Below are 16,501 nucleotides of genomic sequence, written 5' to 3' on the forward strand. Positions count from 1 at the left end.
GTGTCCTTAATTGTTACTGTGTAAAAAAGTAAATGAATGATCATTAACTATAATGACAGTTCTACATAGATCAGGGCTGCACAACATACGGTCCAACGGACCCCCCTTCTTTACCCCCCTTCCCTGCTAGGGAAAGAAGGACGCGTTCCAGTAGGAGCGCGCTCCAGCAGTGTCTGTGCGTGGCTGCACGCTCTCCCCTAACCTCCTCCCTCCCTCCTCCAGCACGGGGACGCGCTCTAGCAGTGTAGCGCGACCCGGAACTTCCGGATCTGCTGCTAGAGCGCGCATCCCTCGCGCTTCCCTGCCGCCACGTAAGCATGGGGAGGGGGGCTGCTGACATGGGAGGGGGGCTGCTGACATGGGAGGGGGGTGGGGGGCTGCTTACATGGGTGGGGGGCTGCTGACATGGGAGAGGGGTCTGCTGACATGGGAGGGGTCTGCTTACATGGGAGAGGGGTCTGCTGACATGGGTGGGGGTCTGCTGACATGGGAGGGGGGTGGGGGGCTGCTGACATGGGAGGGGGGTGGGGGGCTGCTGACATGGGAGGGGGTGGGGGCTGCTGACATGGGAGGGGAGTGGGGGGCTGCTTACATGGGAGGGGGTGGGGGGCTGCTGACATGGGAAGGGGGTGAGGGGCTGCTACCATGGGAGGGGGGTGGGGGGCTGCTGACATTGGTTGCTGACATGGGAGGGGGTGGGGGGCTGCTGACATGGGAGGGGGTGGAGGGCTGCTGAAATTAGCTGGGGGCTGCTGCTATGGGCTGTGGGGCCCGACTCTGTTTTCATTGTGAGGGGGGAGAGTGGTGTGAGTTGCAGGGGGGGGGGAGGAGAGTGGTGTGATTTGCAGGGGGGGAGGAGAGTGGTGTGAGTTGCAGGGGGGGAAGAGTGATGTGAGGTGCAGGGGGGAGGGAAGAGTGATGTGAGGTGCAGAGGAGGAAAGTGATGTGAGGTGCAGGGGGGGAGGAGAGTGATGTGAGGTGCAGGGGGGGAGGAGAGTGGTGTGAGTTGCAGGGGGGAGCGTGCTGTGAGGTGCAGGGGGGGGGAGTGATGTGAGGTGCAGGGGGGGAGAGTGATGTGAGATGCAGGGGGGGAGAGTGCTTTGAGGTGCAGGGGGGGAGTGATGTGAGGTGCAGGGGGGAGAATGATGTGAGGTGCAGGGGGGGTGGGATGTGTGGTGTGCAGGGGGTTATTGTGTGTTTGATGTTGAGGGGGAGTATTATGTGTGTGGGTGAGGGTGAGAGATGGGGGTATGAGAGATAGATGGGGAGTATCGCAAAGGTTGATAGTGAGGGGTTCTGGGGGAGATATGAGGATGATAATGAAGGGTGCTGGTGGTGATGAGGATGATGAGGGGTGCTGGGGAGATATCTGAGGATGATGAGAGGTGCTGGAGGAGAGATGATGATGATGAGAGGTGCTGGAGGAGAGATGATGATGATGATGATGATGATTTTACCCGTGCAGCCCAATTTTTTTTTCCTTGGAACAGTTCGGCCCTTCTCACTTTACGAGTTGTGCAGGCCTGACATAGATTATAACATTTTAGTTTACATTGCTTTCCCAATCTAATATCGACATTTTTCTAGGACTAATCCAGCATCTACAACTTTGAGATCAAAACAAAATGGAACAATTCCCAAACATTTTCTTTATTTCTTGTTAATCAGAACATTTTTGCAGAAAATAAGGGCAAATGGAACATTCTAGAAAAAAAAACCCCTAAATACAGGGTTTCCTATCATGAACAGGTTTTCTGTGATTCATGTGTGGGTTTACCAGCAAGTCTTTAATTTTGTGTGGCTTTTTTGATGCATAGAAATATTTTATCAATAAAGTTTTTCCCACGTGGGACAATCACACAGCTTCTACTCCATGTGTTCGCTGGTGTGTGACAAGACTTTCAAGGCGAGTAAAAAAAATATGCCATAGGAAGTTCCATTTCTCTCTTGTATGAGTTTGTCTGGTGTGTAAGACGTGAGTTTTCAGAAAAGCATTTCACACAATTAGGCAAAAAATACATTGTGAATTTTGATGCAATAAAAAGCGGCTTTCCTAAAAATATTGAACGTAACTCTCTCTCCTTTGTGTATTCTCTGACATACTGTAAAATTAGGATTTGGAAGCAAAGTATTTCCCACATTTATGGCACACATTATTTCTCTTCTGTATGAGTTGTCTGGTGTTGAAGAAGATTTTACCAGAGTAAAGCAATTCCCACACTAAGTTCAAGAATAAGGCTTTTCTCTTGTATGAATTATCTGATATTGATTAAGAGCGGACTTACAAAAGTGTTTTCCACAGTCAGTGAACATATGATGTTTCTACCCTGTGTGGTTTCTTTGATGTATAACAAGATTTGGTAGCAAAATGTTTTCCACATTCACTTCATTAATTAGGGCTTCTTCTCTCCTGTGTGTAATCTCTGATGTATAATATGACTATATTTGAGAGTAAACCGTTTCCCAGTCATTACACTTATGTGGCTTCCCTCTTGTGTGTGTTTTCTGATGTACAATAAGACTACATTTGAAAGCAAAGTCTTTCCCCCATTCATTGCATTTATAAGGCTTCTCTCTTGTGTGCTCTGAGATGTTGAGCAAGATTATATTTGCTGGTGAAATGTTTCCCACATTCATTGCATTTGTGAGCATTCTCTCCGGTATGTGTTTTCTGATGTACACAAAGACTAGATGTGTAAATAAACTGTTTCCCACATTCATTGCATTTATGAGGCCTCTCTCCTGTGTGTGTTCTCTGATGTTCAAGAAGACTGTGTTTGAAAGCAAACTGTTTCCCACATTCATTGCATTTATGAGGCTTCTCTCCAGTGTGTGTTTTCTGATGCACAACAAGATGAGATTTGCGGTTGAACTGTTTCCCACATTCTTTGCATTTGTGACACTTCTCTCCTGTGTGTATTCTCTGATGTACAATAAGATAAGATTTGGATGTAAACTGTTTCCCACACTCATTGCATTTATTAGGCTTCTCTCCTGTGTGTGTTTTCTGATGATCAACAAGATTAGATTTGCAAGTGAAGTGTTTCCCACATTCCTTGCATTTATGAGGCTTCTCTACTGTGTGCATTTTCTGATGTACAATAAGACTAGATTTGTACATAAACTGTTTCCCACATTCATTGCATTTATGAGGCTTCGCTCCTGTGTGCACACTCTGATGTGCAATAAGACTAGATTTGGACGTAAACTGTTTCCCACATTCATTGCATTTATGAGGCTTCTCTCCTGTGTGCACACTCTGATGTACAATAAGACTAGATTTGGACGTAAACTGTTTCCCACATTCATTGCATTTATGAGGCTTCTCTCCTGTATGTGTTTTCTGATGTACAAAAAGACTAGATTTGTAAATAAACTGTTTCCCACATTCATTGCATTTATGAGGCTTCGCTCCTGTGTGCACACTCTGATGTGCAATAAGACTAGATTTGGACGTAAACTGTTTCCCACATTCATTGCATTTATGAGGCTTCTCTCCTGTGTGCACACTCTGATGTACAATAAGACTAGATTTGGACGTAAACTGTTTCCCACATTCATTGCATTTATGAGGCTTCTCTCCTGTGTGTGTTTTCTGATGCACAACAAGATGAGATTTGTGGTTGAACTGTTTCCCACATTCATTGCATTTATGAGGCTTCTCTCCTGTGTGTATTCTCTGATGTACAATAAGATAAGTTTTGTATGTAAACTGTTTCCCACACTCATTGCATTTATTAGGCTTCTCTCCTGTGTGTGTTTTCTGATGATCAACAAGATTAGATTTTCGAGTGAAGTGTTTCCCACATTCCTTGCATTTATGAGGCTTCTCTCCTGTGTGTATTTTCTGATGTACAATAAGATGAGATTTGTTAGCAAAGTGTCTCCCACATTCATTGCATTTATGAAACTTCCCCTCTGAGGGGAAATTGATATTTTCCATTGTCCTATCAGTTGAACAGGCTGCAGTGTTGATCCAGCTCATGGATTCATCTGTTGGAAGGAAATGCACAGTGAGTGTATTATAACAGTATCATCTAACATTTCATTCACTATGAGCATCATTTGACAATGAGGGGTGTTGGCTTTTTGGTTGCAACACTTTCGAGTTTGGTTATATTTTCTATGCCACTTTATGTATTGGCTGTCCTCTCTCTATATGTAATCATTACAAAGACAATTCAGAACTTGAATATGGAAACAAAACAAATAGAAAAAAAAAGACTCCTCACCATGCTTCTAAATAATATCACCACCCTGAAAGGGAAAGGTGATGCTCCAAAAGATGGGCCACCAGACTTCCCGGTGTCACGTTCCCCATTGGTAGCAATCACATGTTCGGGGATCTCCCCCAGAGTGACAAACAGAAGCAGAGGGGGCTCGGATCAACCCAGAGAAAACTAGCATTTTAATGATGATTTAATTGGAATGACACAAGGACCTAAAGTATGGCATAACAGGTCCTGGGCCATAGCAGGTACATTATTAGAGTAATCTAAAGGTTAAAATAACAAAAGACAAAAATGCCCAATGTTACATCCAATGTGACAAAATACATACTGCAGTACTTCAGTGCTGATATTCTCATGAGCAAGGGTCATTTAGTTAAACCCTTTGGCCAAAGCATTATAAGCCTACAGCCACGTCATGGCATAACCAAATTGCAGGTCCTTACACTACCTGATAAAATTCTCATGTACCTCTGTTGGAGGGAGAATAACCAAATTGGGTCTGTCACAACAGGAACATGAAAAAAACTGCTACTTGGAAAGTGGGGCGGGGTGAGCTTAAGGGGTTCTTGAGCTTTCTGGAATATTGTGTGTTTATTGATTTTAAAGGTTAAAATAAGGAATGTACAAAAAGAAAGAAACGACAACCGCTCAACTATTAATACTCATAAAATAGTATTGGAAAGAGTGGGGTGCATGGGGAATATATTGTATACACACAAAAACTGAACAAGACTGATCAGCAAAAAAGAACCCCCTATTGTAGCACTCAACCACAGATGAATGATATAAAGGATATAAAATCCTAAACGAAAATCACTAAATATAATTATATATCACATAGAGAGGGGTAATCACAGTTAAAATAAAATAATACAATTTTATTATATATCAACTCTTCTAAGTGCTCAAAAATAATAGAAACAGTGGAAGAGTAGTTAATCTAAAATCCCTGATGGAGAGACTGATAATTTCAAGATAGGGGTTAATGGCAATATAAATGCAAGTTGATTATACTATTGTATTTTAAATCCCCTAATGATCTTGACGGACACCAAACAGTTAAACACTACCTAGAATCCACATTGATGTTAGGCCGTAACAGACCTGCTTAATAGCATAATAGTGTTGAATCAGTGGTTCCTGGAGTATGAGAGAATAGAGTGCAACGAAGTGCATATAGGGCGGCGCAGTGATAAAGGGCATAAAATAGTGCCGTCAATATGTGAATAAAACATAAAAACTTAAACAAAGTGAAAAAATGTGTAATCATAAAGTGACTAGAGAATAATGTGAAAATAAAGAAATTTGCAGCTCAAAACCCTTTAAGTGGATGGTCTGTTGAATCCACTTCAAACGTTGATGGCCTCAAGGTGTGGGGGAGCACAGGTTCAATATGTAATAACAGATGAATAAAACATAGTGCAAATATAGTTTGTAACCATCGATTATATTGGATACTCAATCAAATGGAGACTCATGTGGTATCAATCAAATAAAGGCGTTTCAAAGATCAGTGGCAATGAGCTTGACTCTGGTGTATGGAATATGCAGGAACTTCAGTCAGATGGGATAGTATACAGTGTTTCTCAGGGATTATCACCAATCAGGGTAAGAGAGAAAAGACATCCATAGCGTAATCTAGTACAAGAAATAATTTTATAGAAACAATTCACTTACACAGTGTCATAAGAAATAAGACACATAAAATGCTGATGTCATCAGATTGGGTTGCTCCCCGCTACCTCCGTCACAGACCTCTCCACTTCAGCTCACTCCTGTCCACATCAATCGTGTGTGACGCTGCAGGTAAGTATCCTGATGATAGGAGGGTTTTTGTGCCAGTTCTCCCGTCTAAGGACTAGCTCGGCGCAACATCCAAGGGGGAGCGATATGGAGCTTTCTGATGCTCTACGCATTTCACTAGGCGTGTAGCTTCGTCAGGAGTCATGGTTACCCTACAGAAGCTTCGCGACCAATACTCTGAGCTAAGAGCTAATTGGCTGGAAGATTAGCCAATGGTGATTCAAACAAGGGAACATCCCAAGTCTGCCAAATACAAAATACAGTGTATACTAAGAATAACGGAGTTATCTCGGCGCAGTAAAACCAGTGATACAAGAGGAAAAGAAGGGAGAGAGGAGGGAACATGATTAGTCACAAATTATGAAATAAAACATTAATCATAAAAACGGTATAATGTCAATGTCTGTATTAAGGCCCCTTGGTGTCATAGATTTAATTCTATGGATCCAAAAGGTCTCTCTTTTAGCATGATTTTGTAACCTATCACCACCTCTCCAGTGGGGTGTGACATGTTCGATTCCCCTGAAAGTGAGAAGACTAGGGTCTGAATTATTGAACAATTCAAAGTGTTTAGGAACACTATGGGTGTAACGCTCGGCCTGCCCACAAACCAGACAAGACCCCGGGACTGAGGTGGAACGGACAAATACCACACACCTAATAGTAAACGGGGGCGCGGCCGGTGGTAGTAGCGTAGCTGGTCCAGGGAACAAAAGTAGATGTAGTTCGGTACTTGCCCAATCCGGCAAGAAGGATAGTGTCTGTAAGCCAATGATCCAGGAGTAGAGAAGGGAGCGTGGTAGAGTGCCCATAAGCCTAGGTCGAGGAGAGAGCTGCGTCGTTGAGGGTCCGTATGCCGAGTCCAAGGGGTATAGAAGTAAGCATGGTAGAGTGTCCAAAAGCTAAATCCGAGGGTCCAGAAAGCAGCGTGGTCAAAGTCCAAAGCCAAGGTCGAAATCCAGGGAGCTCAGCAGAGAATCCAGGGACAGGAACAGGGACTGAAACAACAAGAGAGCAAAGCAGAAGCAGACAGCACCAAGGTACAGTAGCGATGAAGAGCACTGAGAGAATGGGGAGGCAAGACTAAATAGTGGGCAGGGACCTATCAGGGGAAAGGGAGGAGAGGAGGTGCGGTCCAGGGTTAAACCCTGATAGGGGAAAGAAGCCTGGGAACGAACCCGGTCGAGCTGGGGCTGGAGAGCGCGCTGGTGCGCATGCCCGTAAGGAGGAGGCGGGACCGGGTTCAGGGCACCAGGTAAGAGAGGCTTGGGTCCGGGCGCGCCTGTAAGCATCACGTGCGCGACCCGGAAGAGAGAGAGCAGCCGCGGGGGTGATGACGACGGCAGAGGAATGCCGCCGGGGATTTGGGGTAGCGGGAGAGAAAGGTAAGGGGGCGCCGAGAGCGGGAGTCTCCGCAGCGCGGAACCTTACAGTACCCCCCCCCCCCTCCTTGAGGGTCGGACTCCGGACGATCCATCCAAGGTTTATGGGGGAATTTTTGATGGAATCGTTTGAGTAGAGACAGAGCGTGGAGATCAGCGTGTGAGGCCCACGAACGATCCTGAGGTTCGTATCCTTTCCAGTGGACCAAAAACTGGAGCTTGCCCTGGAGATGCGAGAATCAATGATGGACTGAATTTCGAATTCATGTTGTCCTGGTACAATGGCGGGAGGAGGTCGAAGTGAAGGATGAGCAAATCGTGTGCCTTGGATGAAAGGATTTAAGAGTGAGACATGGAAAACGGGTCAAATCTTCATGGAATGGGGCAAGAGGAGTTGATAGGCCACAGGATTGATTTGTCTCAGGATGGAGAAGGGCCCAGAAACCTGGGAGACAATTTAGGAGTTGGAGCCTTCAGTTTGATATTTTTAGAAGAGAGGCAGACCTTCTCTCCGGGTACAAACTTATGAGCCTCCCGACGAAGCCGATCTGCCTGTCACTTCTGTCTTAGAACAGATTCCTGTAAAGCTGTTTGAATCCTCCTCCATGACTCCTGTAACGTGGACACCCCAACATCTGCTGCAGGCACTCCAGACATGGATGAATGCATAGGTAGACGAGTAGGGAGAAATCCATCGTTTACAAAAAACGGTGATTCTTGAGTGGACTCATTCTTGAGAGAGTTAATAGCAAATTCAGCCCAAGGAAGTAATTCTGCCCAATTATCCTGAGTCGGAAGAAAAACAATGCAAATACTGTTCGAGGGATTGGTTCATGCGTTCAGTCAGCCCATTCGTTTGGGGGTGATAGCCTGAGGAAAAAAGGAGAGTAATGCCCAGCCTCTGAAAACGCGTGCCAAAACTGACACACATTGAGTACCACGGTCCGAGACAATGGACAGCGGAACGCGATGAATACGGAAAATCTCTTTTACAAAGATATCAGCCAGAGTACTTGAATTGGGTAAACTCTTGAGGGGCACAAAATGAGCTTGCTTGGAAAATCTGTCGATGACCACTAGGATTGTAGTCATACCGTTAGAAGGGGGAAGATCCACGATGAAATCCATGGCAATGTGACTCCAAGGACGGTCCAGAACCGGGAGAGGTTGAAGTAGACCAGAAGGCTTTTGACGGACTGATTTATTTTGGGCGTAGACTGGGCAAGAGGAGATGAAACTTCGAATGTAATTTACCATATTGGGCCACCAAAAAGTCCGACGGATCAAATCCATAGTTTTCTTAAAGCCGGGATGGCCGGCAGATCTGGAGGAGTTTCCCCATTCGAGAATTTTAAGATGGAAATGTGGGGGTGCGTAAAGACGTCCATCAGGAACCTCTAGTCCTTCGGGGACCTGTGATTGAGACTCCCAAATTTTATCCATAATGTCAAAGGAAGCGGCAGAGATAAACAATCGAGGGGGAAGGATACTCTCCGGGACGTCCTGCAACTTCTCCTCTGGGTCGAACTGACGAGACAATGCATCAGCCTTGATATTCTTTGTCCCAGGAATATAAGAGATGATGAAGTTAAACCTTGAGAAGAACAACGCCCAATGGGCCTGACAGGGACCCAGGTGATGGGCACCTTCAATGTAATAAAGATTTTTGTGGTCCGTGAGGATCAAGATGCGTTCCTTGGTTCCTTCTAGAAGATGCCTCCATTCTTGTAATTTTCTCAAACATCCAGGGGGAGCATAAGGGGAAAGAAATACAAATTTAAGTGCAGACGTTTCTATAAAGTGGGATGATATTGTCTTGGCTCGTATAAATGTATTACTCACAAGATGTATGAGTTAATCAGGCAATTGGCAATAATAATACATTTATACGAGCCAAGACAATATCATCCCACTTTATAGAAACGTCTGCACTTAAATTTGTATTTCTTTCCCCTTATGCTCCCCCTGGATGTTTGAGAAAAATACTTGAATCTTTGGAACCCGTGAAACAGGTCCCACCAGTGAGGTTTGAGCTGGGTGGTTGGATTTTAATCATCATACATCACTTTTTTAAGATATATTCACTATTGTTATTATTTATAGTTGTTTGCGCCTTATATCACTTATTTCACAATACTCCATTCTTGTAATGCCATCTTGATGGCCAACAACGTCCTATTCCCCACGTCGTAATTTTTCTCTGCCGGAGTAAATTTCTTGGAAAAAACCCCTCAGGGGTGGAGTTTATCTTCGGGGGAGGTTCTTTGCGAGAGAACCGTACCGGCTCCCACGTCAGAAGTGTCGACTTTTAGGGTAAAGGGGAGGGTGGGGACAGGGTGTCGTAAAACGGGGGCCGAGACAAAGGTTATTTTGAGAGATTCAAAAGCATGACTAGCCTCCGACGGCCAAGAGGAAGGATCGGCCCCTTTTTTGGTAAGGGCAGTAATGGGTGCTACCAGAGTAGAAAAACCAGCAATGAATTTCCTATAAGAGTTTGCAAAGCCAAGGAAACGTTGGATCGCCCTCAAAGAGTTGGGTTGTGGCCATTCGAGTATAGATTTGAGCTTCTCCGGATCATGGTGAACCCCTGGTCCGAGATAATGTATCCTAGGAAAGTGGTTGAGGATTGATGAAAGACACACTTCTCCATCTTGGCGTAGAGCCTGTTGGCCCGTAGACGCGAGAGCACCATTTTGGTATGGAGAATGTGTTCGTCGAGGGTCTTGGAAAAGATGAGGATATCATCCAAGTAGATAATCACAAATATGTTCAAAAGATCACAGAAAACTTAATTCATAAAGTCTTGGTGGAGTGCAGGGGCATTGCACAACCCAAACGGCATCACTAGGTACTCATAGTGTCCACTGCGCGTGTTGAACGGGGTCTTCCACTCGTCGCCACTGCGGATGTGAATAAGGTTATAGGCCCCCCGTAAATCAAGTTTATAAAAGATAGTCGAGCCCTGCAACCTATCGAAGAGCTCGGGGATCAGGGGCAATGGGTAGAGATTCTTGATGGTAATCTTATTTAGCCAGCGGAAATCGAAGCACGGACGAAGCGTCCCAACTTTTTTTTTTACAAAAAAAATCCTGCTCCGGCGGGGGAGGTGGAATTCCGGATAAAGCCTTTCTGAAGGTTCTCCATGATATACTCTGCCATGGCCTCCGTCTCGGGCAAAGATACGGGATACGACCTGGCTTTAGGAAAAGGGGCTCCCGGAATCAAGCCAATCGGGCAGTCGAAAGGGCGATGGGGGGTAAGCTCCTCGGATTTGGTCTTACTGAAGACGTCCAGGAACTCCGAATAAACCTCCAGTAGGGTGGCCTCTTGCGGGGGGGAGGTCTCCAAGACGGCCAGTACCGTGGGGGATGGAGGGAGCAACTCCACATGGGGAGATCTCCAATGGATGGGGGATTTAGCAGTCCAATCGATAATGGGGTTGTGGAGTTGTAACCACGGTAGGCTCAGAATGAGTTGGACGGAAGGGGAATGGATGACATCAAAGGTAATGAATTCCAAGTGTCCATCCTTCATAGAAAGTTCAATGGGAAATGTCTCCAAGGAAATAAAGGCTGGCTGAAGAGGTCGGCCATCGATAGCCTCCAACCCGACCGGAATGGCCTCCCGAAGAGGGATGTTGTTCTGAATGGCAAAAGCATGGTTTATGAAATTCCCTCCAGATCCGGAATCGAGGAAGGCCAGGGTAGGAATTTGGAGGCTGACGTACTTAAGGAGGACAGGGAGTAAGATACGCTTGGGAAACTCCTGTGCGGGAGAGGGGAAGGAAGAGATAGTACCCAGTGAAATCCCCTCATACCACACTGGGTGCTGGCGTTTCCCGGCCTCAAGGGACAACGCGGCAAGATGTGTCCAGGAGATCCGCAATAAAAGCACAGGCCCTCATTCCTCAGACGAAGTCGTTCCGTAGATGAAAGCTGATGGCTGCCCAGTTGCATGGGTTCCGGAGAATCCAATGCCGGTAAGGCAGGGGCAGGATACCTGGAGACAGAAGGCATAAAGACAGTAGTACGGGGACGTTGACGTTCGGCCTGCCTTTCCAGAAGTCGTTGATCCACCCTGATGCATAAAGTGATCAGGGCCTCCAAAGAAGATGGCCTCTCGTGAGCCGCCTGTATCGTGCCACAGATTTCCGACCCTGTGAGATGTGGAACAAGGAGGAAGCAGCCGTATCACTACGTCCAGGGGTATCAAAAACTAAACAAAACTCTCTCTTAAAGTTGGGAAAGCTGTAAGTAAGTTCAGGTCTTAGCTTCCAGATTGGTGAAGCCCAGGCTAAAGTGTCCCCGGTGAGGAGGGAGAAGATGTACGCTACCTTGGTACGGTCCGTGCGGAAGCGAGAAGGTGACAATTCGAATTGTATCTCGCACTGGTTTAAAAACCCACGACATGCAAACAGGTCTCCAGCGTATTTACTAGGCGTAGGGATCCGCAACTCTGACGTGCCTGCTCCCTCTCGGGAAACGGAGATTGCACACGGGGCGGTGAGGCAGAGCACAGCCGTTCAATAAGGAAGTAGCAGGATCACAGCGGCAAGATAAAAAACTTCTTTATTAAGACACCATGGTGCAGACAGGAATGAAGGGTAGCTCTTACGCGTTTCACGCCTATACGGCGCTTCGTCAGAGATTAAAAGAGATTAAAAGACCACATTTATTACTCAATATAATAGTGAAGCTACTAAGATAGCAAAAATTGTCAACAAACATTGGCATGTATTAAAAAATGATCCTATACTTGCTAATGAAATTCCAGACCGTGCTTATGTCATTTTTAAAAGGGCAAATAACCTTAAAAGTAAACTTGCTCCTAGTACTTTTAAAATTTTACAAAATAAGAAAGATCATTGGCTCAAAATACCAATAGGGTTCTTTAAATACGGGAATGGCAAAGTCTGTATTTCAGGCTCCAACGAAAAATTAACCTTCTCCTCTAACACCACAGGGGAAATGTTTGACATGACTCAATTTATTAATTGTAAAACAGACCATGTAATTTACATGATTGAATGTCCATGCAAAATGCAATACATTGGAAGAACTACAAGACCCCTGAAAGTGAGAATTATGGAACAAATGGGTAATATTAAACGTAAATTACAAACCCATAGTGTTCCTAAACACTTTGAATTGTTCCATAATTCAGACCATAGTCTTCTCACTTTCAGGGGGATCGAACATGTCACACCCCACTGGAGAGGTGTTGATAGGTCACAAAATCATGCTAAAGGAGAGACCTTTTGGATCCATATAATTAAATCTATGACACCAAGGGGCCTTAATACAGACATTGACATTATACCGTTTTTATGATTAATGTTTTATTTCATAATTTGTGACTAATCATGTTCCCTCCTCCTCTCTCTCTTCTTTTCCTCTTGTATCACTGTTTTTACTGCGCCGAGATAACTCCGTTATTCTTAGTATACACTGTATTTTGTATTTGGCAGACTTGGGATGTTCAATTGTCTGAATCACCATTGGCTAATCTTCCAGCCAATTAGCTCTTAGCTCAGGGTATTAGTAGGCGAAGCTTCTGTAAGGTAACCATGGTTCCAGAAGTATGCCAGCCGTGTGTGTAGTGTAACACAAATGTATCCAGGCTTGTAGTGTTTAGTAGCAGCTGCAGCAGCAGTCAGATTGTTACGTATTCACTTAGATACAGTTTGCTGTTAGTAAAAGCATCTCAACGAGTATCTCATTGTACCACAGCAAGCGTAATGTCGTAGCAACACAGGCCATGAGATTATTAAAGTCACACGTGAATCATCATGTGTCAGCAGCTACCCACATAGCAAGTTTGCCTAAGTCAGAAAACATGCACTTAAAAAGCCACGCTAAACATCTAATGATGTATACAATGATAAAACCGTTTCACAGCAGGCTGGCAGTGTTCACAGCTGGTGTCAGTAGCCGTCTCAACCAGATGACGTCATCATCCCAACATCATCCTACCCAATTCATTCATCTGTGGTTGAGTGCTACAATAGGGGTTCTTTTTTGCTGATCAGTCTTGTTAAGTTTTTGTGTGTATAAAATAAAGAATGAAAAGGAATTTTTCCTAATTACTTTTAATACTGATGCCCGACATAATTTCCTTGAGAACATACCTACACATAAATTTGAATTGTAATCATTTTTCTCTGCACATGGGGGAAATATGGGCCCTGACCTACTTTCTTCACACATGTCCTACTCACCTGTGCTGGTACCTTCAAGGCTTTCCATCTCCTGAGCTTCTACGTGACTCTTCACACTTGGATCCTCTATTTGCTCAGCCCGTGGGACAATTTCATCTTTAACTTCACCTGCTCAAATCATTTAATACCAATTACATTTTCTTATTTCATTGACTTTCTCATATTTAATACAGTACATATTCTACATAATGTGTTTTCCTGTTTTACACATGGCGGTGGGTACCAAATTTGATAGCCCCTCACCTGTAGCCGCTGTCGGACAGAAAACTCTTCTGTAGGTACAAGTACTGTATTTAAGGCCCACACCTTACATGCAAGAACAGTATTTTCTCTTTCCTACAACGTAGCAGAATGTTTTGTTATTTTGAATTAGGACTCACCGTGCAGTTCAATTCAGGAGTCGTCAGCCTCTCCTCCCTGAAGCACCTGCCGGTGTCTGTGTTCTGGAACACAATCAGTGAAACACAAGGCCAGGGTAGGCCTTATAGGGCTGGTAATGGCATCCCATGTGAGTGCTGAGGATCGGAAGTGGTCACCATGTCTATAAGCGGCATGTGCGATGACGTCACAGTTGCGACAGTGATGGAATGCATCTATTATGCTTGTGGTATGCAGAGGCACTTAGAAAGTCACGAAAATAGAGTGCAATTTGAGCATGCAAGCAAGAAGTTTCCCAAAAGTTCCCAGTCACTGTCACGGGAGACCAGGACTTTTAACAAATTTATACCGGGATCATTCACTAGGCAAAACACAGTCGGGGAATAAAATTAGGTTGATTCGGGTAAACCCGCGTTCACACAGTGAAATACAACGATACAGGAAATATACACATTTTCTGGGTGCTGGGGTTGAAATCTGGGCTAAACTAGGTGCAGGGCGCCTTCTTCGGAAGTCTTACCCTGACCGGGAAAGCCACCTGGCTCTCCTGGTCCTCTTTTCGGCGAAAAACCTTAGCCTCGACTGCTAAATTCGAAAATGAGAACTTGGTCCTCGCGTCTGACTTATTCTCTGCAGGGCAGACTTTCCTAGCTTAAAAATGAAACCGGTTGCTCTGCTATTTTGAACAGAACAACTTTGAAAAGCCCGCCCTAGCTTCATCGCTCAAGCCACAAAATCATCTGGTTCTCTGACTGGTGCTTCTCCTTACATACCCTCCGCTAAGCTATCTTCAGCATGGAGAAAGGAGTAGCGACTAGACCGTGGGAGTTCCTCCCCACTAGTGTCACGGGAGACCAGGGATTTACACCTTTATACCGGGATCATATCACTCAGCAAAACCAAGAAGTAAAACAAATTGTGATTTATTCCATGGAAACACACAATGGATTACAATATACAGGAGAAAACACACTTACTGGGGGTCTGGGCTTCAAAACTAAACTTTCCTAGTTGAAATAGTCCATAAAACAAAGTCTTTAGGTTGACCGGGACTCAGCTCGAAAAGTCCTGGAACTCAAATTGGCATGAGTATCCAGACGCCACCGCTGTATCTCGTCCGGAGATGCCAAAATCCCTTGACCGGGAGATGGTACCAAACACCCTGGTACTCTTTTCGGCGTGTAGTTCCATCCGCTACGTTCTCTTCTCAGAATTTGGCCCCGAAAAGTAGGACTTAGAAAATTTCTTGACTCGAAAATCTCTGAAGCCGGTCACTGCTATTTCTCCAAGAGCATCTTTTGGTGAGTTCAAATTTGCTGCTGCTACTGTTTTGGCGCTTAGAATCTGCGGCCCGGATTGGCTGCTGGGCTTCTTATAGTATTTCATATTCATTCATGAAATACTACAACCAATCCGAGCCTGGAAACATTACAACCATCCAATCAGAGGGCTGCCAGTCTTCTAAAGCCAGGCAAGCGGTTCTTCTGACTGTAACAATGGCATGGGCGAGTTTGCCACCTTAGCCACTTGTTATTCAGAAGCCACCCGATGGGTTAGGTGCCTCCAAGCCTGGGAAGGCTAATGCTAGCCGCGATGGCTTGCATTGTTTCCCGGACGTGGGTACTCCACTCAACCATCCTGCCCAAATTGCTGTAACACCTCTGGCAGCATCTGTGGCTTTCAAGTATGGCCAGGCAGACTTAGCGGCACCACAAATTGGTAGCCCACTAGCCCCCCGCAGAGTACCGTCTATAAAAGTCCCAGCAGTCTAGGGAACACTGGGCAGCCCGGGTGTAATTCACCCCATGTACCGGCAAATCATGTCTGCTCGCTGTGGGTAATTAGGGGACTACCGGTAGCTCCAGCCCCCGGACTCCTGCAAACAAAAGGATTGCATTTCTACCCAAATATCCCACCTAAAACTTACACACACAAAGTTTCATGAGTCTGGGGCAAAAAGAACATGTAAACAGGAAAAGCAGGGCTCACTTTATTTTTACATGTATCATCCTGGCCCCTGGCTTATGTTGCTAGGAAGCTGCCAGGGACCCCAGATGGATTTAAACCTTTATTGTATAGCCTGGTTACCCCTTACCGTCACAAACAAGTCTAGACAAAAATACTTTTCTTCAGAGGGGTCCGGTGTATTTCAGCAACATTCGGGGGCGAATATTGGGATTCATCCAAACAGGTGGGATTAGATGAAGAGAAAAAGATAGGCAGAAAGGTGCACCGAGAAGCAAGGATACTTATTAAGTAAAAACCCAGAACATGAAACACAGAGCTCAGTGCACATCCAATGAAACTTAAACACGGTACAGAGCCTAAATATATATGTATAGATATCTTTTTATATTAGTGTTAGGTACCCTTGAGATGTGGTCTGCCGTGTAGTGGCTCAAGGGCTTACAACTCTTTGGCCAAAGAGTTAAACTAAAAGACCATTTTATTCAAAAGATATATATATATATATATACCCCCAAAATAAC

General features: G+C 45.0%; 1 protein-coding gene across 1 annotated transcript in view; it reads right to left on the reverse strand.

Moving 5' to 3' along the window:
* Positions 1 to 640: 640 nt before the first annotated feature.
* The window catches only part of LOC142484844 (uncharacterized), a 32,060-nt gene continuing 16,199 nt past the window's right edge, over positions 641 to 16,501 (reverse strand). The window contains 4 exon segments of the mRNA XM_075584078.1: positions 641 to 2,466; positions 2,468 to 2,590; positions 2,592 to 3,993; positions 13,635 to 13,742. Coding sequence (XP_075440193.1) covers positions 2,394 to 2,466; positions 2,468 to 2,590; positions 2,592 to 3,993; positions 13,635 to 13,742 — 1,706 coding nt within the window. The 3' untranslated portion in view covers positions 641 to 2,393.

Source organism: Ascaphus truei, unplaced genomic scaffold (genome assembly GCF_040206685.1).
Source record: "Ascaphus truei isolate aAscTru1 unplaced genomic scaffold, aAscTru1.hap1 HAP1_SCAFFOLD_437, whole genome shotgun sequence".
Lineage (NCBI taxonomy): Eukaryota > Metazoa > Chordata > Amphibia > Anura > Ascaphidae > Ascaphus > Ascaphus truei.